General features: G+C 39.0%; 1 protein-coding gene across 1 annotated transcript in view; it reads right to left on the bottom strand.

Annotated features, from left to right (window-relative positions):
* Positions 1–25,072, bottom strand: part of LOC126094919 (RNA cytidine acetyltransferase) — an 84,422-nt gene that overhangs the window by 38,102 nt on the left and 21,248 nt on the right. Inside the window, exons 6-9 of the mRNA XM_049909566.1 lie at positions 9,419–9,623; positions 3,935–4,056; positions 1,864–2,000; positions 1,542–1,677 (exon numbers count right to left, since the gene is read on the bottom strand). Coding sequence (XP_049765523.1) covers positions 1,542–1,677; positions 1,864–2,000; positions 3,935–4,056; positions 9,419–9,623 — 600 coding nt within the window. The remainder of the gene's footprint in view (positions 1–1,541; positions 1,678–1,863; positions 2,001–3,934; positions 4,057–9,418; positions 9,624–25,072) is intronic.

Genomic DNA, 25,072 nt, shown 5'->3' with positions numbered 1-25,072 from the left:
CACATAAGTAGTGTTCCAGTGATTGTGTGTGTGTGTGTGTGTGTGTGTGGGGGGGGGGGGGGGGGGGGGGTTTGGTGGGTGCATGCGCATGTGTGTAGTGAATGATATAGAATATGAAGGAAGATCGATTCAATTTGCTATCAGTGGTATTGTCTAATCAAATACTTTGAAGCAATTATGGAACTCTGTCCAGGAAGTAACAAAAACAATGTAACAACTAATTAACAACCTTTAATGTTCATGCAAGTGAATGTTTAAAGATACACAATTCCTTTAACAAAATTTACAAAGTTACCATGGAGGAGGCACACACAGCTACAAATTGTGTGGCAAAGTCAGAGCAAATTCTAAACCCCAACACAAGACGTGACCTACAGAGAATCCCTTTGGGATGACTATTTTGTGGCTCATTAGCTTGCACAGATGACGTCTTTCCACCTTATATGTTCTTCCACGGCACCCCCACACTCTTGCAGCCACATCCTAGCCAATGTCCAAATCCTTGCCTCATGGTGGTGGACAAGATAACCCATTCAGCTTATCGCAGAACAAAGTGACCCCATGTGGTGAGACGCTTTTTTGCTGTGTCCCTAACCACAGTTGATATTGATAGCATTACCGGCAGCTACCAGATGGTGCAACAGCAGTTTCTTACTGCTGTGCGTGCTCTATATGACGGCATACAGATGCAACTGTCTCTTTTCACATATTCCTGGTACCCACCTGTTTGTTTTCCAGATGGCATGCTGAAGCATAGCCTGTGTCTGCATAGCGTTGCTTCGCTATGTTCCTGTGCTTCTCATAACCTTTCAATTCCAATAATCAATATAATATAATCAACACACCAGGCTGAAAATTTGCAAGCAGATTTGGTTGCTCTGGCTACTGTCCTTGCCTGCTCATGTCGTACTGAGGCTCGTATATGTGCGAGTAATTACACTGGAGAAAGAATGAAAGTTGGGTTAATTTTGGTGATCTTTTACTCATTCAACTGCAGGTGAGTGGTTGACATTCTTTACGCTTTTCTTATTGAAACCTTGGGCTTTCACTAATGATTTATTACAGTAATGTTTATTGACAGAATACCTGGGCATAGTGACATGGTAGAAGGCAAGGGAATTTTAACAGTTCCCTACATGGTAGTATTAAAAGGAAAGATATCAGATCAGTTTTGGTCTAGGTGAACAGCTTGTACTACGTGTTTTAACAGTTGAATGTAACTCAGCATATCATGGATACAGGCAAAAAAACAGAAGAATGGAACGTTTTATCATAATAAATGAGCAATATACTCTCAGCAGAGAAGTAAAACGGGCTTTTATCTGGCTATCCATTTCTCTTGGAGAAACTAATTAGGTGTTGCACTTGAAACAAAATCACGCACAATACCAGGAATGACTCAGTGAGTTGTGCTTTGTTTTAATTTATCTTTTAATTACTCTTGCCAACGAGGAAACCTAGCTTATTGTAACTGTAGAAATCTGAAATGAGAATTTCCACTACAACTGTAAAATACACATCAATATGAAGGTATTTCTCACCTCATGGAGGGCCCTCCCAGTAGCTGCTGCTGGGGTTTTTGTTTTTGCTTGATCGGCGGTTGCACCTACAGGAGCAGTTTGGTTCCTTAGTTGCTGCAGGAGCTTCAAGGAGAGTGAGCGGCCTGTTCCTTCATACCTAGGTTTTAATTAATGTGCATTTAATTTTGCATATTTCTAACAAACACATATCATGTTCAGAATTCACTGTCACAAATTTTAGGAACAGTTTAAAAGGATAGAATCATAACATTCTCAACAAATGGAATAATAGAAGCATTAAGTAATCCTCTAAGAAACAGTACATATTATTTTCTGTACTCACCCATTAATTGTTGAAGCCAGAAACACAAGGTATGGTCCCAGCATATTTCTCACAAAAGGTAAGGGTATAGCTGCAGCTTCGTCAATCACCACCAACTCTGCTTGGCCAAGGCGATGCGAATCTGTAGGATGGATGTACTGCAATGGTAATGATGAGGAATGCATTTTTATAAATTTGTTTACACTAATTCTCAAGAAAAAAAAAAAAAAAAAAAAAAAAAAAAAAAAAAAAAAAAAAAAAAAACCGCACAATCTCAAGTGCCCCAAGAACACAAAATAAACACTAACATGCATGCGTATGACTGCCCCTCCCCACACACACACACACACACACACACACACACACACGTACGTGTGCGCGCATGTGCTCACGCTCCACACACACACACACACACACACACACACACAGAGAGAGAGAGAGAGAGAGAGAGAGAGAGAGAGAGAGAGAGAGGTGGGGGTGTTTTGTATGATTTTAAAGAAGAAGACAAATAGATTTCAATAATTGCAAGTTCTAGAAGAGAGAAATTTATTTATTTATTATTTATGGTTTTATAAAAAATACACCAAGGGTACCACCAAATGTGGATTAACCTCACATTTTGATATAATAGGGGAAATAGTTTCGCTTCTGCGTGCAGTGACTACAAAAGCAGTGTTAGGTTTGATAAGTGTGCTAACTGCATTCATATCCACACATTTAAACTTAGAGGTACATCCAGTAAAGTTATACGTTATTCGCAATCTTCCATTTTCAATAATTAAATTAACAACAATAATATACTGGATGTATCTACAATGTGAGCATCTCTACTTCCTCATGCATCAAACTTTGTTGTGTTACTAAATACTGTCAGATTTGAAACACTAATAAAAACAAGACTAATAATGCATAAACAAAAAGAGACAGATGATATTTGTGCAAGTTCGTTGCTTGGGGTAGTGCAGAAAAATGTTAAGCTAGGTCATTGCTTCAGATGTCATTGATAAGAGCTTACAGAAATTACCAAAGTGAAACAATAAAAATATCTAGCAGAATATAAGTGAAAAACAGTATTAAGTTGAAAATTACAAAATAATTAAACATGCCATCTCATATGACTCGCATGCTTGGAATCATGGAAAATGCAAGAAGGGAAAAGCTCACAGCCGAAAGAATCCAAAAAGCCTAAAAGTCCAGTGTCAATTGAATGCAAGAGATGTGGCACTGTCGAAACGGAAATCAAAAAACCTCACAAGGTGATTAAGTATCTGGCCCATAGGCCATACGATGGCCAGCGATAGTCCAGGCTTGTGATTTATCTACTCCATAACCATTATAATACTCTGGGTAATCACTGGATTAAAGAGTGATAATTAAATTAGATATTAATAAGAAATGCTCTTTATGATTTTATCCTGACATTTTCATGATAATCTGTGGTACACATCTGAACTGTGCACACAGAAATCTTTTCCCTATTTAATGCATTCTGCTCAGAACTTCATTGCTTTGTTAACTAGGTGGATGGTGACCAGTCTCTACAAAGTATGCAATTGCTGCTTATTTCGCAGAATGCTTAAATAACTTTTCCACACCATAAAGATTATTTTTCATAATTGAAAGAATGTTAGCTGTATGACAAATTATTCAAATACAACCCATCTCCATAGCTGAGTGTCTAAATTTTGGCTAACAATTGTGCTAGTGACATTATACTACAAGAACACTTCAAATCAACAAAAGCTGTAGTTGCCTAATAACAAAAGCAATAAAGAAAGTAAACTTCATTTTTATAGTTGATGTCCAAAGTCAAATTACATAATGAATTTAATCTCTTAAGATGCTACGAATGCAAGACAACATATTCCATCATTTGTTTATCTTATCCTCAGGATTAATCTTCCGTATTGCGAAAAAAGGTGCCAAAGAGCCATTGCAATTCAGTGAACTGCCTCTGCTCGGGACAAATTGCCTTATATCAAAATGTGACATGTCATTTGGTTTTTGCTAAACTATAATCAAAGTATTCTTTCTGTCTAATACTTAACAATGTCTGGGTGAAAGAAAAATACATTATTGATACAGATCATACCTGAACAGTCTGTCTATGGTCTCTGTATACATTAAGACGTACAACTGCTTTGTTGAATTCTGGGTTTGTAGACTGTATAATGTCATAGTCCAAATGTTCTTGGTACTCGAGTACATCAAGGCCTGAAAGACAAGAGTCCAGATTTATTACATTAAAAGGGTAAAACAATTTTTTTGTTTTTCATTTTAGAGAACTTTATTGTAATTAAAAAAAATTTCTATTCTGTAACTATTTTATGTTAAAATTGGGCAGGACGCCCTAAAATATTCCTGCCACCCCCCCCCCCCCCCCCTTCTGTACCTCAAAACAGGCACTAATGTGTAATGCTCCCTCTAAAACCTAATTGTGTGGCAACCATTTTCAAAGATCCTCAAATATTAAAATTTTAAAATCATTTGTTGCATGTATAATATGTCTGATTATAACGCAAATGCTGAGTAATGTTAACAAAGGACTGAGAACACTGTTCAGAGGTCATATTGTACAAATAGGTTCCCTAAATTAAAAAAATCAACTCTTCATCTTGGACATATGGTTGTAAGGACATATCTTGAATGGATAGTTATAAGAGCATACATATTTCAAAAGAAGCATTAGATAGCCCCAGTCAAATAAAAATGAGACAGATGGAAAAAAGTAAGTAAACTGTTCTTTATTTCAAAAGTAATCAGCGTAACTGTTTATACATTTATCCCACTATGGGACAAGATGGTCAATATCCTTTATGGGAAAATGTTGGTGGTTGCCTATGGAACCATGATTGTACCCAGGCACACACTTCTTTGGCTGAAGCAAATCAATGGTCATGAATGTCTTCTTCAGGGTTCTGAAAATATGGAAATCATATGAGGAAAGATCAGGACTGTATGGAAGATGTGTAATGGCTTCCCAGTGAAACTTCTGCAGCCTAGCTGAAACAACTTTGGTAACATGTGAGCAGACAATATCCTGCAACTGAATGATGCTGTTCATCAACATTCTTGGGCATTCGGATTTGGTGGCACACTTCAGTTTTTGTGAAGTGTCCACATGCGCACCTAACCCAGTGGCAATATCACTCAGAACAATTTTTCATTCAGGCTCCATCACATTGTATCAAAAGCACTAGCAAACCTGCATATGTGTGAGAGCCTGCATATGTGCAAAAGTTTTTGCTACAGTTCACGGCAGAGGCATCTATACCCATTATCTATTATCAGTCAGTTAACAACACCCTGATACGTCTAATGCCAATCATTGACACCACAAGAGGCATTCCATAACATAACAACCAACAGTCTACAGAAGCAACAGAGTGGAGATGACAAGCAATCATTACAAGAAAATGTTGTAAGACTATTGTACTCAAGAGATATGTATTCATCTATAAATTTTTTCACAGCTCAGTTGATACATCACAGAAATAACATCAGGTATCATTTATTCCTATATCCAGAAAATGAATAGGTCCTTTCAACTTTTGTAAACATTTCCTAACACCAGCAGCAAGATATTCCTTGTGCTCTCATGTTAAGGGTCGCGGTACTCACAAAATGCAAGGCTTCCTTGCGATGAAGTAATCTTGTCAAATGGTACAAATTCCTCTACATTCCATTATGCAACAACATTCCTTTCAGTGAAGGATTCCTATCAGTGTGGTAAGAACACTCAATGCTGAAACTATATCTTTGAAAGTATCTTAGGCATCTGAATATGATTGAGAAATGTAGGTAGTTACAATGGAGGTAGTTCCTCAAAGCAGTTTTCCACTGTAAGGACAGGGTGTATACGTGGACAAGGAAAAAAAAAATTCCCGGATTGTTCCTGGATTTCCCGGTTGAAAATACACTTTCTCCCGGATGAAAATACACTTTTTCCGTGTTAAATGACAGTATACTTTTCCTCGGCACTGTAAAACTTGCCAATCATTGGAATGTTTATGGTTTTCTAAACAGATGTAGAATTTACCGGCACTTTAGAAAACGAAACACAGGGGGAAAAACACGTTTTGGAAAGATCTTTGATGTGCAGCAACATGTGCGCTGCATTTCTTCATTTTACGGAGGTATAAATTCGAATTCCAACAAACACTGCATGTTACTTTCCGAAGCAATGAAATCAAGATTGCGACGCGCTTTTGTAAGCCAGTCGTAGCTCATGTCACGCGATCTCGACAGCTGATGACAGTACAAGACACGTAGTGTAGTCAACCAATAGCAAGATCACTCTTAAGTAGCGCGAACACACAAAAAGAAAAGTTAATGGTTTAAATTAGTACACATAGTTTTGATAGAAGAAAAACAAGGCTTTCACAAATAATATTGGCCTCTAAGATTAATAAGCTGCAAGAGAAGCTAAGCTTCCACATATAATGCTGATCATTTTGCGCGTGTTACACTTTAAGATACATGACACAAATGTGCCAGTAAAATTTTTAATAACGACGTAAATGTCTGATCTTCTGGGCTCTAAATTATTCTAGATGGTCGTCCTCAAGGAGTTGATTTTTACATGAGAGTCAAACGCTCTGTGGTTTAAGAAATTCATCGTACATTCTCGCACATAGTTCATCTTGCGTAAAAGGAAATTTACTTTGAAAGTAACACTTTTCAAACCATCATTTGCAATATTTTCCCGTGACCTGTTAGAAACTGGTTCGTTTCAGCAGTTGCCAGAGAGCGCCAGGTAACAGGCGTCACCGCGCCAGCGCAGCTACGATGACGCAGGAAGCCCATATGTTCGTACGTGCGATCTTGCATTATGTCATAAAAGAAACAAGACATCAAAGGATACTTCAGGAGCATCGTAATTTCGTGAACCATACTAAAATGCGTAATTTGGCTTAAAGTGCACAATCGTATGTCCAGATTCGGATGTAAATTTTCTAGATTACCAGTACTGTATTATCTCATGTTTGGTTCTTTATTATGGCATAATGTCATACGAGCTAGAAGATGGAAAACATGCACTTGAAATGCAGCGAATAGTTGAAACTAGCCAACAGCGTGAGATTAAAAACTTGGTTTAAAATAAACTGACTTCTGAGCGCAAAATATTAATAAAAGCCCAATCTCTTTAGCAAACCGACAAAAATAACTTCATTGTTCTGCAAGGTGATTCATGCTTGATTGTCAGAAAGGTGGAAATAAAACCTGGAACTAACAACATATTTTAGCCTTCCGTAATTATGTGAATGTATTTTAATTAATTTGGTAGATCCTGGCCACAGAAATCCGTTTTGTTTTCATTTAATGTGAGAGCAATAAACGAAGAGGAAACAGCAAAATCACTAAACGTAAACACAGGACACGTGGAGACTACCCACCTCCCCACTTCAACTCAGACTGCTCTGTGCATCTGCCCTGAATCTATGACATTTCCGAACCGGAGCAATTTGGATAGTGGCGCTCAGCCACACATCTGTAGCCAGAAGCGGGAGAAGGTACTACCCATAGGCGACTCAACTGCGCATGCGCAAGAGCCCGCCCGCAACTACTCAAATGAATCAAATGTAAACAGCTGTCACGCCACACTCATCGGAGGCAATTTGTTGTTAGGAAGCACTGCATATACTTCTTAAAGCCTTTGACACATTTTTGTTGGCAGACACTTGTATGAGCACTGTGTTTTGTTGTATATGGTGCAATTCCTTTGCCGCTCAAGTTTTATTTTCGTTTTTCTTCCTCTTGTTAATGTTTTGTTGCTGCAATATTATCCTGCAGACATGGAATACAGTAATATCCTTTGTTGGAGTATTGGTTCTTACCAGTCAAAATAACAAAAATTTAACTGGTAACTAAAACAAGGAAAAGTTCCCGGAATTCCAAAAAATTCCCGGGTTTTTCCCGGTTTTCTCCCGGAGGAAAAAATTCCAGGGTTTTTCCCGGATCTCCCGGGTCGTATAGTACCCTGAAGGAAAATATTTGTCACTATTAGTAAAATATGTGGAGGCTGTGGCAATAACTATGATAGTTTCTGAGTATTCTTGAATAATGTCAGTGACTAGGTTACTCTGCATATTGCTTCTTTTTTTACAATAGATTCAGGAACTTCACTGATGCAATAGCAAGTTGTATTGGAGTACTTCCTATTTCATCACCCCTGTGATAGGTTACAAACTGGAGGCCCTTTCTCACTTTCAAAAGTGACCTCAAATGCAAAAACAAGCTGACGCCTTAGTGGACCTGCTTCACTTCATCGTGTTTGTTGTTATCCTGGTACCAAGTTATTACTCCATATCATTCTGTTGTGGGTATACATTATTTTGTTAGAATGCTCTCCTTTGGCTGGCAAGCCTTTTAGACAGGATTACCTTGAAACTGTTGTGTCCCTCCTCCCGCCAAGGACTCATTCCATTAGGATATGGTCAGGTGTACCAATGACTCCACAATAACATATGTACCACACTTTTCTTCTGACTTTATACAATTATTCTGGATGTGGATCATGCACTGTCAGATGTTGCACAATACCCCAGACATTTGGGAAGAAGTGATGTGTCTGCCTTCCACCTAAATTAATGTGAGCCACCTTTTCCTGGGAGGCTGGAATGATTCAAATGGTTCAAGAGTAGGCACATCTACAAATATTTTTTTCCCGCTCAACAGTGATAACCTGTTTACTAGTTTTTTTTATTAAGATATATAGAGGTGAAATTCTTATGAAGGATGATTAGCTAGAATAATGTATGTTTACGTTTGATGCTCTAAATTGTGATCATATATGGTATCTGACACGTGATCAGACTCCTCAGTATCAACCTGTGGATAAGAATAGAAACTTTTCACAGGGAATAAGCACCAACACATTACTCCAGTTAATAGTGAAGGAATAAATCATATTTCAATTCCCAACTGTGGGAAGTTATCTCACACTGATAATATTAAACATGAGATACATTCCTGATGTTCTGCAAAATATTATTTATTTGATCATGAATTGACTTTAGGCTTCTTATACCTTTGTCAGGTGACAACCTGCACCCAAGAAGTGGAAATCTGGTTCAGAGCAAATAAATAATATTTTGTGGAGCACCAGGAATGTGTTTCCTATTTAAAATTGTTGGCATGTTCTGTCAGGCACCAAGGAAAATTTCAGTTAAGGCTATTTCATAATTGCTGAAAAATGAGACATGCCCTAATTTCATAAGGCTAAACATTACCCTATTCAACTATGTCTGTGATTTGACTGGGGGCAATGCCAAGAAGGGTTTACTATTCATCCCCATACTTTGTAGGTTACTGTATACTGTGTTGTTAGAATGCATACCAATAAAGCTGCCGCTCATTAGTGCATTCTACTCTCACAATGGTTCACTTATGAATCTTTAATTGCTTGTTAATTGTTACAAATCTTTGTCAAACTTCAGAAGCTATTCTAACACTGTGCTATGGTAACCTAATGTCTCAGCTGCTTCATAGGAACTGCACCACATTCGGTCAATTTAATTCTTAATATTCAACAATAATAACTGGTAAAAAGAAAAATGGGAATAAAAACACAAACCTTTGAAGACAAACTCAAAAAGTGTCTTTAAGTTTTCAGGACTGGGACTTGTGACAAATATATTAGAGTAACCAAATGCTATAGCTGCTGCAATTGCAAGTCCAAGAGCTGCAGATTTGCCTCTGCCTCTTGCAGCTGTCAGAGATACAGTTGAACGTAATGATTTCTCTGAAATAGCTTCAATGAATTTCAAAAGAGCCTTTGCCTGAAACATAAATACAAAGAATTTATATTATAAACAACAGAACCAGAGTAAACAAATGATAATACATAAAAATACTTAACACACATTACTGGTGTCTACTACCAGCTTTAGCTACTTTAATAAGTATTTGTCTGAAGCTATGGGGGGAGATCAAATATGAACCAGAATTCTTTTCTGTAAAATTTATTAAATGAAGCAAAACAGAATACACCCAACTAATTTTTCTACATAGGCTTCTGACACGTTTTTCCCATAGAACTGGCAATTCTTATGCCAAGGAAAAGGGACATGTGCACAGCTATTTGCACACAAACTTCTCTACTGCTCAGCAGTCAATCTGGTGTCCTCCCCAAATTGTTCTTTCAATGGTCCAAACAAGTGATAGTCACTGAGTGATGAATCTGGACTGTAATGAGGATGTTCCACAGTTCCCCAACGACTTTGCTCCAGTTGATTAACTCAGCAGAGTGAGGCTTTGTATTGTCATGTACAAGAATCATGACCAGTGGCAATGGCTTGAGCACTTCCATAGCTTATGCCTACTATCGAAGCAATTCTGGAAAGGTTTATGCGCAAATCTTCTGCAATAAGACACTGTGTGATACAAAAGTTGTCTGGTGTGATGCTTCTCTGTGATCATCTTTGGTGGGTTATGTTCCCCACAGTTACCCATCCTGCCACAAATGTTTTATGCCACTGCTACACTTGGATCTCTGAAAGGGTTTCTTCCCCTAACTGTGCATGGAGCCTCCTCCGAATTTCAGCAGGGTTGGTGCCTTCTTTTGCAAGAAACTTGAGGATTACGCGATGCACAATAGACTTGTGTACCTTTTGCTCGCACATGGTGACCTGACACTAGCAGTCATGTGATGTTAACTGCAGCATTATAATGCTATCCCCAACATCCATACCAACATCCTGTCATGGTTATGTCCATTTCTGTCCACTACTATAGCCATTCCACTATCATAATCTTCAGGTTCATATTTGATACACCATTCACGTACTTCATGCTACTCCAAACATACAAGAAAAAAGACAATATGAAGAAAAATCACAGGAGAAAGAACAGTCCAGTGATGTAACACATACACACACACACATACACACACACAAATAACAATACATTGTCATTTCACAGGAGAAAGAACAGTCCAGTGATGTAACACACACACACACACACACACACACACACACACACACACACACACACACAAAAATAACAGTACATTGTCATTCACAAAACGCATGTGGATCATTTGTTACATTAACACTTCTTTTATTTTAGGGATCCGAGAATTTTCCTTTAGGGCTACTAAGAATTGTTTCGGTGATAAGAAATCTTGAACGGCACTTTTCCTCAGCAGCAGAGTGTGTACTATTTTTGAAAGGTTCTGGAAGATTAAAATTGCCTACCAAACTCTGAATTAATCTTGAAATAATTTTTGTCTGCCACTTCTTTCAATTCTGAACTGCCCATTATCCTGATAAAATCTAATGGAAGCTGTAGTATTAATATATTTTATGTATGCTTTTATCGGTTGCATTAACACCTCTTCCAATTGCAGCATTCTGTAATTTTGTCCATTGCTTGCAAGTTGTCCATTGTGCTATATCCTTTTCAAAAGTTAGCTAGTTCATTTGTTTTATTATAATACACTATTTTTCATCTTGTACATTATGGAAATGATGTTGCAGGTCTGTAGTTTTCAATTCTGTCCTCCTCTTTTTGTCTTGTCTCTCTCCTGTCTTGTGAAGTAGAATAATTACAGCATTGTTCCAGTATTAAGGAATTGTCTTCTGCAGATACAGTGTAAATATCTTTTGTAAGCCCCTTTTGTATAATTTTTGATCCACAGTTAACAATTTCTATTGAAGTGCCATGATCTCCAATGTTCTTTTCCTTTCTTCATAACTTGAATAGCATCCCATTTTGAATTATTCCATAACATCATAGTTTTGATTGATAACTATAAGTGCTTCTGATTCACATCTTGCGACAATTCATACACTCAAAACAATAACCTTCCATTGTTTGTGCAAATGTCTCTCTGTTGTTAGCTACAGTGTCATCTGAAATCTTAACTGATGAAATTTGCTATCTATCAAACACGTTTCTGTTTTATTTACTTCATTCTTTTACTATTTTTAACTGATTCTCATGTCAAATTTTCATTGTACCTCTTTACATCCTTTTGGCGACTTTTCAGATAGTTTCATTTGGTACAGCATATTTTATTGTGTTCCTATTATCACCTCCTAAACAGTTACCAGCTTCCATATGATATTTCCTTTTTCTTTCTTCATTCCCGCAACATCTCGTGCTGTTTGCCTAAGTACCTGTTTAAATAAGTTTCATTATCTGTATCTTTAAGAACAAAAATGTAGTTCCTCTTTGAAAATTCTTTGTTTCTGCTAAACTTTAAACAATGTTTCCATTTAGGTGACCAACAGCTGACATAAGAAAAATGCCTAGCTAACAATTTCCAACAACTACTTTAGTACTGAATATGTGGCAGCTTTAAGTTTGCCTCACACATATCACACAACTGAAACAGTTCAACTCACTATCAATGTGTATGAAGAAAACGCTGATATGAGAATAAACAAGTTACACACATACTGAAAAAAGTCAGGTCCCATTAGGAGACACAAGAAAAAAAGCATGCACATCTGTTTAAGACAAACACACTCACTGGCATGTAGCAACAATGTGAAAGTTGTTCATATTCTGTAAGAAAAGCCCTCTAACAACTAGCATATAATATGCGGGTATCATATATCACAATTATTAAGAGTGCTGATGATGTCTTATATTTGATAAAGTACAGGAGAGTAATAATGTGACTATGTAGACTTCCAGTGTATTAACAGATCAAATTCTTGTCAGGTCTTCAGCCGGATCAGTCATCTGCACACAATACTTCCACGAACCATCTGGCCACCATCATCAGGAAAAAAAGCTAAGCCACTCTCACCGATAACTGATTCAAACCATGAACAATGGAACCTTTATATGCAGTGAAAATACAAAAGTGCATGCACTAAGGTAATGCACAAGTGCTCAAACATTGCTGCTGATCCCTTGGAACAAGAAGAGTTGCAATGCCTCCAGTGGAGAATGCTATAGAAAAATGACATACCATTTGAAAGTTAATACTCACAGCCAGCTGATTCAGATGCCATTGTTTCTTTACATCTGATGCAATAGGATTACAAGTTTCACTTAGCAGTTATCCATTATCACAGTTAATGATGTTATCTGTTAGTCTGATTTCGAAATATTCTTTTAAAACACAGTCCCAGTAAAGAGAGGTATTTGCAACCACTTGTGTCTCATTGTGTAGGTGCCTACCTTCCTCTGTAAGGCAGTGCTCAGCCACTGCAGACTTGTCAGGTTGTAATAACCATGAATGGTGATGATGTTCAGCACATCTGTCATTGATGATACAAATAGTTTGGCTAATGTATACTTTACTGCACTCCAGTGGTATTTTGTAAATGCCGGGCTTCCTCAAACTTAGATTATCCTCAACAGAGCCAAGAAGTGCTCCAATCTTAGCTGGCGGACACAATACACATCTGATTTCATATTTCTTCAAAACCTACTAACTCTTATGCATGTCGAATCTGTCTGTCAGTATAGCTGTTATGATTAAACACGTCCTTCAGATGTAACAGCTCTTGTGGTAAATTCTCAGCACCTGAGATAGCACACACTCTTGACCAAGGTCTGTAGGATTCCTGTACATTGAAACAGTGGATGACAGCTGGTAGCATGAAATAGCTATCAGCATGTGTTGGTTTCCCATAAATTCTGTGTACAAGAGTTCACTCATTTTTTTATAAACCAGTACGTCCAAAAAGTGTAACTTCCCCTCCTTTTCAATTTCCATCGTGAATTTGATGTTAGGATGAAGGCAATTAAAATGGTTCAATACCAGTACAAAGAACCTATTCCATGTGGCCAAACAAGAAACATATCGTCAAGATGCCTTGAAAAACAAGTAGGCTCCAAAATAGATGTTTTCCAGGGCATATCCTTAAAGCCCTCCATAAAAAGATTAGCGACTATGGGGGATAAAGGACTCCCTCAAAATATCTGTCATTGAATAAAAAAAAAGGTGGTCTTCAGTACATGACGGCAGAGCTTCATCATTTCCATATCTAGTTTTTTATCAATTAATATAAATAACTCTTCAAGAAGAACCCGAGTAAAATGAGACACCACAACAAAACTGACAAGTAATCACAGGGACTAAGAAGAGGTGACTTTAAACATTGAATAAAATCCATGGAATTGGAAATATGGTGTAAGCTTTTACCCAAATGAGGTCTGATGTCCGACACTAAATATTTTGCCAAGCTGTAAGTCAGTGAGTCCAAATTACTAACAATCGGGCGTAAAAGGACCCTATCTTCAACAATCTGTATAATCTATGGTTTATAAAAAAGATGACAGAACTCTTTGACACAGAGGTTATAGGAAACCAACACATACTGATAGTTATTTACATGTTATCAGCTGTCATCCACCGTTTCAACGTATAGGAGTCTTACGTACCTTGGTCAAAAGAGCATATGAATAAAGGACATGCTTTATCATAATGGCTATACAAACAGACAGATTCGTCATGCATTTGAGTTTGGACCATTATCTAAATCAGCTGAAGACACTTTTAGTTCTGTGGCTTTCATTCCATATTTTGGGAACGTACCCACCAAGATTGGTAGTTTTGAAGAAATATGAAATCAGATGTGTATCCTGTTCGCCAACTAAGATTAGAGCATGTTTTGGCTCTGTTTAGGATGATCTAGATTTGAGGAAGCCTGGCGTTTACAAAATACCATGCGAGTACGTTAAAATATACACTGGCCAAACTATTTGCGCTGTCAATGAAAGATGTGTTGAATACCATAGCCCTACACGATTATTACAACCTGGCTGAGCACTGTCTTACAGAGGAACATAAGATGCTACACAATGAGAGACAAATGTCTGCAAATGCCTCGCATTACTGGGATTGTATTTTAAAAGAATCTGTCGACCTCAAACTAACAGATAATATCATTAACCATGATCATGGATACCCGCTAAGTGAAAATCGCAATCCTGTTTCATCAGATATGAAAAACAATGGCATCCGAATGGGCTGGCTATGGCTATTCATTTTTAACAATATATCATTTTTCGACAGTAGTCACCACTGGAGGCACTGCAACTCTTCTTGCGCCAGGGTGCAGCAGCAACTTTCGAGCACTTGCGCATAACCTTAGTGGTGTGCTTTTGCATTTTTGCTGCATTTAAAGGCGAACGAGAGCAGCGTAGCTTTTCTCACCTGAGGATGGCAGCCAGGTGGACTGCAGAAATATTGTGTGTAGATGACAGTTTGATCTGGTTCAAGACCCAACAAGTTTTTGAAGAGTAATTATTGGTTATGTTTTGTTGTCAACAAGATCATCAGGTAATAAGATATGATGGTCACAAATGAACGAATAGAACACTACCACTGATGTTCTATGACATCCAACAAGTCAACAGGACAGCCGTCATGACTGGTACAGATTCTGTATTGTTATGTTAATACCTACACTACCACTGATGTTCCACGACATTCAAAACAGTCAACAGGACAATTGTCAGGACTAGTACAGGTTCCACATTGTCACAGGTTAACAGCAACACAGAAAGACGGTACAGAACTTCCACGCCTTTTGAAACCAGTCTTATTTGTAAGTACTGAGGTAAGGGTGAGAGTGAGGGTGAGGGGGGAGGATAGAGGGAGAGGGGAGAGAGAGAGAGAGAGAGAGAGAGAGAGAGAGAGAGAGAGAGAGAGAGAGAGAGAGAGAGGTATGAAAATTAAGGTTTAACATAACATAAAACAACATACAAGCTTGGATTGGATGAGGAAATAAATTAGCTGCAGTCCTTCCAAATGATAAAATAAGAAAAACTGGAGCAGAAGCAAGAAGAAAAATATTCTCAGACAACCTATCAGTAAGGTGAGGAAAATAATGTAATACAATGTGACACAAAAGATGAAACAAACTTATTAGTTAATTATATCTAAAAACAAAGATGATGTGACTTACTAAACGAAAGCGCTGGCATGTTGATAGACACACAAACAAACACAAACATACACACAAAATTCAAGCTTTCGCATCCAATGGTTGCTTCGTCAGGAAAGAGGGAAGGAGAGGGAAAGATGAAAGGATATGGGTTTTAAGGGAGAGGGTAAGGAGTCATTCCAATCCTGGGAGTGGAAAGACTTACCTTAGGGGGAAAAAAGGACAGGTATACACTCACACACACACACATATCCATCTGCACATACACAGACACAAGCAGACATCTGTAAAGGCAAAGAGTTTGGGCAGACATGTCAGTTGAGGCAGAAGTACAGAGGCAAAGATGTTGTTGAATGACAGGTGAGGTATGAGCGGCGGCAACTTGAAATTAGCGGAGGTTGAGGCCTGGTGGGTCACGAGAAGAGAGGATATACTGAAGGGCAAGTTCCCATCTCCGGAGTTCTGACAGGTTGGTGTTAGTGGGAAGTATCCAGATAACCCGGACGGTGTAACACTGTGCCAAGATGTGCTGGCCATGCACCAAGGCATGTTTAGCCACAGGGTGATCCTCATTACCAACAAACACTGTCTGCCTGTGTCCATTCATGCGAATGGACAGTTTGTTGCTGGTCATTCCCACATAGAAAGCTTCACAGTGTAGGCAAGTCAATTGGTAAATCACGTGGGTGCTTTCACACGTGGCTCTGCCTTTGATTGTGTACACCTTCTGGGTTACAGGACTGGAGTAGGTGGTGGTGGGAGGGTGCATGGGACAGGTTTTACATCGGGGGCGGTTACAAGGGTAGGAGGCAGAGGCTAGGGAAGGTGGTTTGGGGATTTCATAGGGATGAACCAAGAGGTTACGAAGGTTAGGTGGATGGCAGAAACACACTCTTGGTGGAGTGGGGAGGATTTCATGAAGGATGGATCTCATTTCAGGGCAGGATTTGAGGAAGTCGTATCCCTGCTGGAGAGCCACATTCAGAGTCTGATCCAGTCCCGGAAAGTATCCTGTCACAAGTGGGACACTCTTGGGGTTCTTCTGTGGGAGGTTCTGGGTTTGAGGGGATGAGGAAGTGGCTCTGGTAATTTGCTTCTGTACCAGGTCGGGAGGGTAGTTGCGGGATGCGAAAGGTGTTTGAACCCTTTACACCAACAACCTGAAAACAGCTTTCGCATCCCGCAACTACCCTCCCGACCTGGTACAGAAGCATCTGACATCTCTGCCCAAACTCTTTGCCTTTACAAATGTCTGCTTGTGTCTGTGTATGTGCAGATGGATATGTGTGTGTGTGCGCGCGTGAGTGTATACCTGTCCTTTTTTCCCCCTAAGGTAAGTCTTTCCGCTCCCGGGATTGGAATGCCTCCTTACCCTCTCCCTTAAAACCCACATCCTTTCGTCTTTCCCTCTCTTTCCCTCTTTCCTGACGAAGCAACCGTTGGTTGCGAAAGCTTGAATTTTGTGTGTATGCTTGTGTTTGTTTGTGTGTCTATCGACATGCCAGCGCTTTCGTTTGGTAAGTCACATCATCTTTGTTTTTAGATACATTTTTCCCACATGGAATGTTTCCCTCTGTTATATTTATTAGTTAATTAGTTACTTTTCAGTATATCACCTACATGAAACATGTTATGATAGTTAATGAGTCATTTGTACAAATCACAAAGAATCACCTGACACCTGCATTTACATACATGTTTGTTCCCTGTGGGTCATTTTATCTCTTTGAGTAGCTTATCGTGCACAACTGCTTACTTCACTTATACCAGAACCACAGTTAGAATAACTAGATGACAGTGTATAACAGCTCTCCTTCTCCTCATTTGTGAATGGATTATGGCTACCTAATTTCATCGCCGGTTAAATTTGGGACTTATGTACAAATTTCCAATGTGCAAAGTGTTTAAATACATGCTTGCAAAGAAATAAATAATCTGCTTTTGTGAAACTGATACTTTCTACCTAAATGTAAAGTTATTTAAAAATATTATCCTGCAGGAGATCAGTTAAGGAGAAATAAGCTCTGAGAAAATATTATTTCACGAAAAGAGGAAGTAAATTAAGATGAAATGTGAGATATGAGAGTGTGGAAAGAATCTGACAAAGGTTGGAAAGACTCTTGTGAAAGAAGTCCCCATCAGTATATGAGATTCGCTCAGAATTACTGAGATCCTTGGGGGAACCAGTTACAACAAAACTATTCTCACTTGTAAGCAAGATATATCACAAAGGTGAAATACTATCAGACTCTATGAAGAAAGTGATAAGTACAGTTCCAAACAAGGCAGGTGACGACAAGTGTGACATGGCTGCAAAATACTAAGAAGAATTATTTACAGAAGAATCTAAAAACTTGTAGAAGCAGATCTTGGGGGAGATCAGTCAGGGTTCTGGAGTAATATAGGAACACACAGTGCCATATTGAAACTATGACTTATCTTAAAAAAAGACTGAAGAAAGGCAAACCTATATTTATGGCACATGTAAATTTAGAGAATGAATTTGACAATGCTGAGTAGAATGCACTCTTTGAAATTCCAAAGATAATAAGGTTAAAATATAGAGCGCATGAAGTAAACTAGAACTTGTACAGAAAAGAGACTGCAGTTCTAAGAGTTGAAGCACAGGAAATGAAAGCAGTAAGTAAGAAGGAAGTAAGACAGGATCATATCTTATTCCTAATGTTATTCAATCTGCACACTGAGCAAACAGTAAAGAAAACCTAGGAAAAATTTTGAAAAGCAATTAAAGTTCAGGGAGAAGAAACAAAAACTTTGAAGTTTGCTGGTGACACTGTAATTCTGTCAGAGACGGCAAAGGACTCAGAAGAGCCGTTGAATAAAATGGACAGGTTCTTGTAAAGGGGCTATAAGAACATCAACTAAAGTAAAAGAAGAGTATTCAATTTAAATCTAGTAATGCTGATCAAATTAGCTGTTGTGTGGAAAAACTCCTAATAATTTTGCATCCATTTGCCACCTCTTCTTCAACTCTGTTACTTTAATAAACATAACGTAGCCTTTAAATCCTTTTAAAAGCAACCATCCTCCACTATACATGAGACAACTGTCATGAGAGAATGCAGCAACTGTGTTGGTATTTAACCTGTGAGAAGGCACGCTATGAGCATTTCTCTCACACAAAAATTCATTTCAATAATTGTATATGTTATTAACATGATAGTGTGGTGAGCGTCTCAGTACCTTTCTAAGCATTCATCCCCTCCCCGTGCACCACACTTTCACATCTCTCAGTGTGCCTGTGACCTCGTAGTGATCGGTTGGGCCATCGCGCCGAAAAGTGCATCATTCAGCTCATCATGCACCTCTCCGTGTAAGTATTTTTTTCTTGTTATGTAAATGTTTATTTCTTGCTTCATTACATTTTAACAAACTGACGGTAATTTTATTTTTAGTAATTATGTTCTTTATTATATACAACTTACAAAAATCAATATGGATGATCGACAAACAAAACAAATACTTGCATGGCTGGAAGACCTTGATTTGGACGAAGAATGTATATTGGATCCGGATGATACAGACGACGAAAAATTTTCACAAGAAAGGGACTGTAAGATGACAGACGTGGTTGAAATAAAGGCATTTATTGGATTGTTGTACATGGCTGATTTGAAGAAAACAAATCATTTGAAGTGAAAGGAATGTGGACTGATGATGGTACAGCATGTGATTTTTTTACAGAAACAATGTCCATAAAATGCTTCTTATTTTTGTTACGAGTGTTACATTTTGATGAAATCAATACTCGGGAGGCAAGAAAGCAAGCTGATAACCTAGTGCCTATCTGATAAATATTTGACGTCTTTTTAGACACTGTAACGACAATTATACATTAGGAGAGTACTGTACTATTGATGAAATGCTGGAGTCATTCAGGGGCCGCTGTAAGTTTCGGGTATATATTTCATATAAATCTGCTAAATACGGCATAAAAATCTATGCCCTTTTAGATGTGAAAACCTTTTGTACGTGTAATTTGGAGATATATGCTGGAAAACAGCCACTAGGAAATTATAATTTGAGCAACGCAGCTGCTGACATGGTCAAGAGGGTTGCTGCTCCTATACTGAACAGTATTAGAGACATAACACTGGACAATTATTTCACATCCATTCCACTATTCAAAGTATTGAAAAATGTCTACAGAACAACAGCAGTCGGCACATTTTTGTCAACACAGAACAGATCGATGCCTGGTTCCATTTTTGGTTTCAGTGAAAACAATGTCATTGTATCTTACGTACCAAGGAAAAAAATGAAGAAAATTGTACTTATGTTATCCTCACTCCACAATGACGATAATATTGACCAAGAGACAGGTATTGAAACTAAACCAGAAATTGTTGCATTTTATAACAATACTAGAGGAGGTGTAGACATTATTGACTAAAAGAAAGAGGATTATTCTGTTGCACGAATTTCTTGAAGGTAGCCAATCAGACTGTTCTTCACTATTTTGAATATAACTGGGATCAACGTGCAACTTATATACAAAGAAACCACACAAAGTGTAATTGCAGGATGTGTATTCCTGAAAGATGTGGCTCTAAAGTTGGTGAAACCACATATTTCATGAAGAATAACACTGCAGAACATTTCATCGGATCTTAAGTTCCAGTGGCTTTTGTGTGCTTTGTCCAAGAAGGAAGAATAGATTATCTAAAAAAGCACGTACTTCGTGTCACAAATCATTCTGCACTGAGCATGTGACATGTTGTTATGAAGGACACGCTTCTTCAGATACTATGGAAGACTGATCAATTAAATTGTATGCAATTTTTGATTTTTTTAATATATTATATTCATTATATGTGCCATAAGTAAACAACAACAGTTCAGAAGACTTTCTTTATGCCTGAGACTGCATTTTTTGTTACTTATACCTTAGTAAATACTATGATCAGGTAGATAAGTGCCTTTCATTTCATACAATGATTTTTTATTATAGTATTATATTTCCTTTTAGTAAAAAATACGATATAAATAGTAGCGAGAGCATTTGCTCCCACGTGCTAACTTTCTCACGGGTTAAATTTTTTATAAATATCATTTATTTTTCAGTCTCAGTTACACATTTTTTAGAGTGCGGATAGTTTCAGTCTCCCTGGATCATCTTCAGACCTATATAGTCACACAGTAAAAATTTTGCAACTTAAATTACATTGTTGTTGTTGTGGTCTTCAGTCCTGAGACTGGTTTGATGCAGCTCTCCATGCTACTCTATCCTGTGCAAGCTCCTTCATCTCCCAGTACCTACTGCAACCTACATCCTTCTGAATCTGTTTAGTGTATTCATCTCTTCGTCTCCCTCTACGATTTTTACCCTCCACACTGCCCTCCAGTACCAAATTGGTGATCCCTTGATGCCTCAGAATATGTCCTACCAACCGATCCCTTCTTCTAGTCAAGTTGTGCCACAAACTTCTCCCTAATCCTATTCAATACTTCCTCATTACTTATGTGATCTACCCATCTAATCTTCAGCATTCTTCTGTAGCACATTTCGAAAGCTTCTATTCTCTTCTTGTCCAAACTATTTATCTTCCATGTTTCACTTCCATACATGGCTACACTCCATACAAATACTTTCAGAAACGACTTCCTGACACTTAAATCTATACTCGATGTTAACAAATTTCTCTTCCTCAGAAATGCTTTCCTTGCCATTGCCAGTCTACATTTTATATCCTCTCTACTTCGACCATCATCAGTTATTTTGCTCCCCAAATAGCAAAAATCCTTTACTACTTTGTGTCTCATTTCCTAATCTAATTCCCTCAGCATTACCCAACTTAATTTGACTAAATTTCATTATCCTCGTTTTGCTTTTGTTGATGTTCATCTTATACCCTCCTTTCAAGACACTGTCCATTCCGTTCAACTGCTCTTGCAAGTCCTTTGCTGTCTCTGACAGAATTACAATGTCATCGGCAAACCTCAAAGTTTTTATTTCTTCTCCATGGACTTTAATACCTACTCCGAATTTTTCGTTTGTTTCCTTCACTGCTTGCTAAATATACAGATTGAATAACATCGAGGAGAGGCTACAACCCTGTCTCACTCCCTTCCCAACCACTGCTTCCCTTTGAAATGACATATATGAATTTTTAAATATCAATCATCTTTGGTCATTCAATGTTCTAATGCTTTGTAGTCAATCAGTACATGCTGCTGTCTTCAGATCAGATTTGGTGGTTGCTTTCCCACTGCAATTCCCCACAGGACAGCACTGCACATTGGATTTTAGCAGGGACAAGCCTCCGGCTGTACTTAGCAGCGGGTAGAAATCTCCATTAGATCTGACTTTGAGTGTTGCTGCATGCCTGCAAGCCCTCTACGAAAAATCATTCGCAAATTTCCTTCTTAGATTGCACCACTGTGCAGAGTCAATTTCATTTTCGTTTTTTTTTTTCCCCTCATAATTGCAATTTCCTTCCACACCACAAGGTTACATCTCTCCGTCCACCCACAACATCAGCAACACTGGTATTTCTGTAGCAGTCATAAACATTGTGGTTCACTCACATTCTTCTTTATGCAGACACTTTTTGCATGAAATCTTTCCCCATGAGAAGAACTCTGTTTTATATCTTTGTCAACTGTAAATTGAGCTTAGTGGCAAAATTGTCACATGCGATGAAGAGGCTAAACTATAATGCCATGATATTGTAGGTGTTATTGTGGATACTTGCTGTAAGTTTTGAATGTCAACGATGTAGGAAAAGATAGACTGCTACTTACCGTAAAGATGACATGTTAACTTGCAGACAGGGAGAATTAAAAGGCAGTCACATAAAAAGCTATCAGCCACAACAGCCTTCATCAGCAAAAGAGAAGCACACACCATTCATACATGTGTTTTGCTTTTGCTGATGAAGGCTGTGGCCAAAAGTTTTTTATGTGAATGTCTTTTAATTGTACCTGTCTGCAACGCAGCGTGTCATCTTTACAGCAATCTATCTTTTCCAATATTTCTGACATTCCTACCTGGAGTTTCCACTGTTTGATTTTGCTGTGTTTAGACATGATTCAGTGTTTTGGTTTCAGATAGTTTTATATGTACTGTTAAATGTGATAGATTTTGGATTGTGAGTAATGCTAATTCATCAATGTTAAATTCTGAACATTTGACTCTTTTTTTTTGTCCAACTTCCTAGGACTCACAAACTAAATAACTATAAACATTTTAATCTTTACAGAATGTAACAAGATTATGAAAAGGATAGCTGCTACTCACCACATAGCAGAGATGCTGAGTCGCAGATAGGCACAACAAAAAGACTGTCACAAAATGAGCTTTCGGCCAACAAGGCCTTTGTCGAAAAAGGACAACAGACACACACACAGACACTCAGTCAAATGCAACTCACACATACATGACCACAGTCTCTGGCAGCTGAAGCCAGACTACGATCAGCAGTGGATGATGGGAGGGACAACCAGCAGGCAAGGGGGTGGGGGGTGGGGGGCATGACCACAGTCTCTGGCAGCTGAACGAGCAGCAGTGCACGATGGGAGAGACAACTGGTGAGGGGAGTAGCAATAAGGAGGAGGCTGAGGGAGGGATAGCAGGGTTGGTGGGGGATGGTAAAGTGCTGCTAGTGCGAGCATGCAGGGACGAGGCAGAGAGTAGGGCAGCTAAGTGGAGTTGGGAAATTAGATGGAGGGCGGGGGAGAGGTGGGGAAGTACAAAGACACAGTGTGTTGGTGGAACAGGGGGCTGTACAGTGCTGGAATGGGAGCAAGAAAGGGGTAGATGGGTAAGGCCGACAACTAATGAAGGTTGAAGCCAGGAGGGTTACGGGAAAGTAGGATATACAGCAGGGAGAGTTCCCATCTGCGCAATTTGGAAAATCTGGATTTGGTGGGAAGGATCCACATGGAACAGGCTGTGAAGCAGTCATTGAAATAAAGAATGTTGTGTTGGGCAGCATGCTCAGCAACAGAGCGATCCTGTCGTTTTTTGGACACAATTTCTCAGTGGCAATTCATGCAAACAGACAGCTTGTTGGTTCTCGTGCCCATGTAGAATGCAGCACTGGCTGCAGCTTAGCTTGTAGATCACATGACTGGTTTCACAGGTAGTCCTGTCTTTGATGAGATAGGTTATGTTTGTGACCGAACTGGAGTAGGTAGTGGTGGTAGGATGTATGGAGCAACGTTGGGAGAGTAATTATGATCTGCAAAGACCTAAGGGAGGCCCTCAGTATATTTCATCATGGCAGATGTGATGGCCACGGGCAGCTAAGCTGTATGGAAGGGACTTCTTGGTATGGAATGGGTGGCAGCTGTTGAAGTGGAGGTATTGCTAGTAGTTGGTAGGTTTGATATGGACAGAGACCAGGTGAGAGGTTTGGGATTCTGGGTGTTTACGAAGGATTCCTCTAGATGGCCCATGAAAATGTTGGCATAGGATGGTGCCTTGCAGGTGCCGATAGTCGTACCCCGGATTTTTCTGTAGGTAATGCCTTCAAAGGAGAATTCATTTGAGTGAGGATATAGTTGGTAATGGTGAGTAAGGAGATTGTAGGTTTGGAATCTGTTGGGTGTTGGAAAAGGTGGTTTTCAATAGCGCTAAGGCCATGGGTATTAGGGATGTTAGTGTACATGAAAGTGGCATCAATAGTGACGAGCAGGGCAATGTGTGGTACAGTAACAGGAACTGTGGAGAGTCAGTGGACGCAATGGTTGGTATCTTTTATATAGGAGTGTTGGTCGCAGGTTGCAGGTGTTGGTCTACAAGAGCAGAGATTCTCTCATTGGCGGCACAGTAACTGGCCACAACAGTGTGTCCAAAAAGGTTGGGTTTATGGGCTTTAGGAAGCATGTAGAAGGTAGGAGTGCGGGGAGTGGTAGGGGTGAGGAGAGAGATGGACTCTGGGGAGAGGTTCTGGGATGGGGCTAAGGATTTGAGGAAAGACTGGCTCCTGGTGGACTTATAGAACAGGGCCACTGTGGTAGGGTTTGTAGGTGGATGAATCTGACAGCTGGCGGAGTCTTTCTGCCAGCTAATCCTTGTGGTTCAAAACAACAGTGGTGGAGACTTCGTTCACAGATAGATTACAAGGTCAGGATCAGTTTTAGGTGCTGGACTGTAGTTCATTCTGCAGATGTAAGGTTAAGAAATTCTGGGAAGTTAACGGGGTGATTTGGGGGCAGCGAGGGGGGGGGGGGGGGGGGAGTGAACTGAGTTCAACATTGGTCTTTGGTTGAATCTGATTGGTAGGGTTGGTGGTGAAAAAGTGTTTCCACTGTAGGGACCTGGAGAACGAGAGAAGGTCTTTAACAAGTCCTGCGTGACTGAATTTGGGAGTGAGGCAAAAGTGAAGCCTTTGGAAAGGACTGATATTTCT

The sequence above is a fragment of the Schistocerca cancellata genome, chromosome 8 (genome assembly GCF_023864275.1).
Source record: "Schistocerca cancellata isolate TAMUIC-IGC-003103 chromosome 8, iqSchCanc2.1, whole genome shotgun sequence".
Lineage (NCBI taxonomy): Eukaryota > Metazoa > Arthropoda > Insecta > Orthoptera > Acrididae > Schistocerca > Schistocerca cancellata.
The sequence above is the reverse complement of the archived record's forward strand: the minus strand, read 5'-3'. Positions and strand labels throughout refer to the sequence as shown.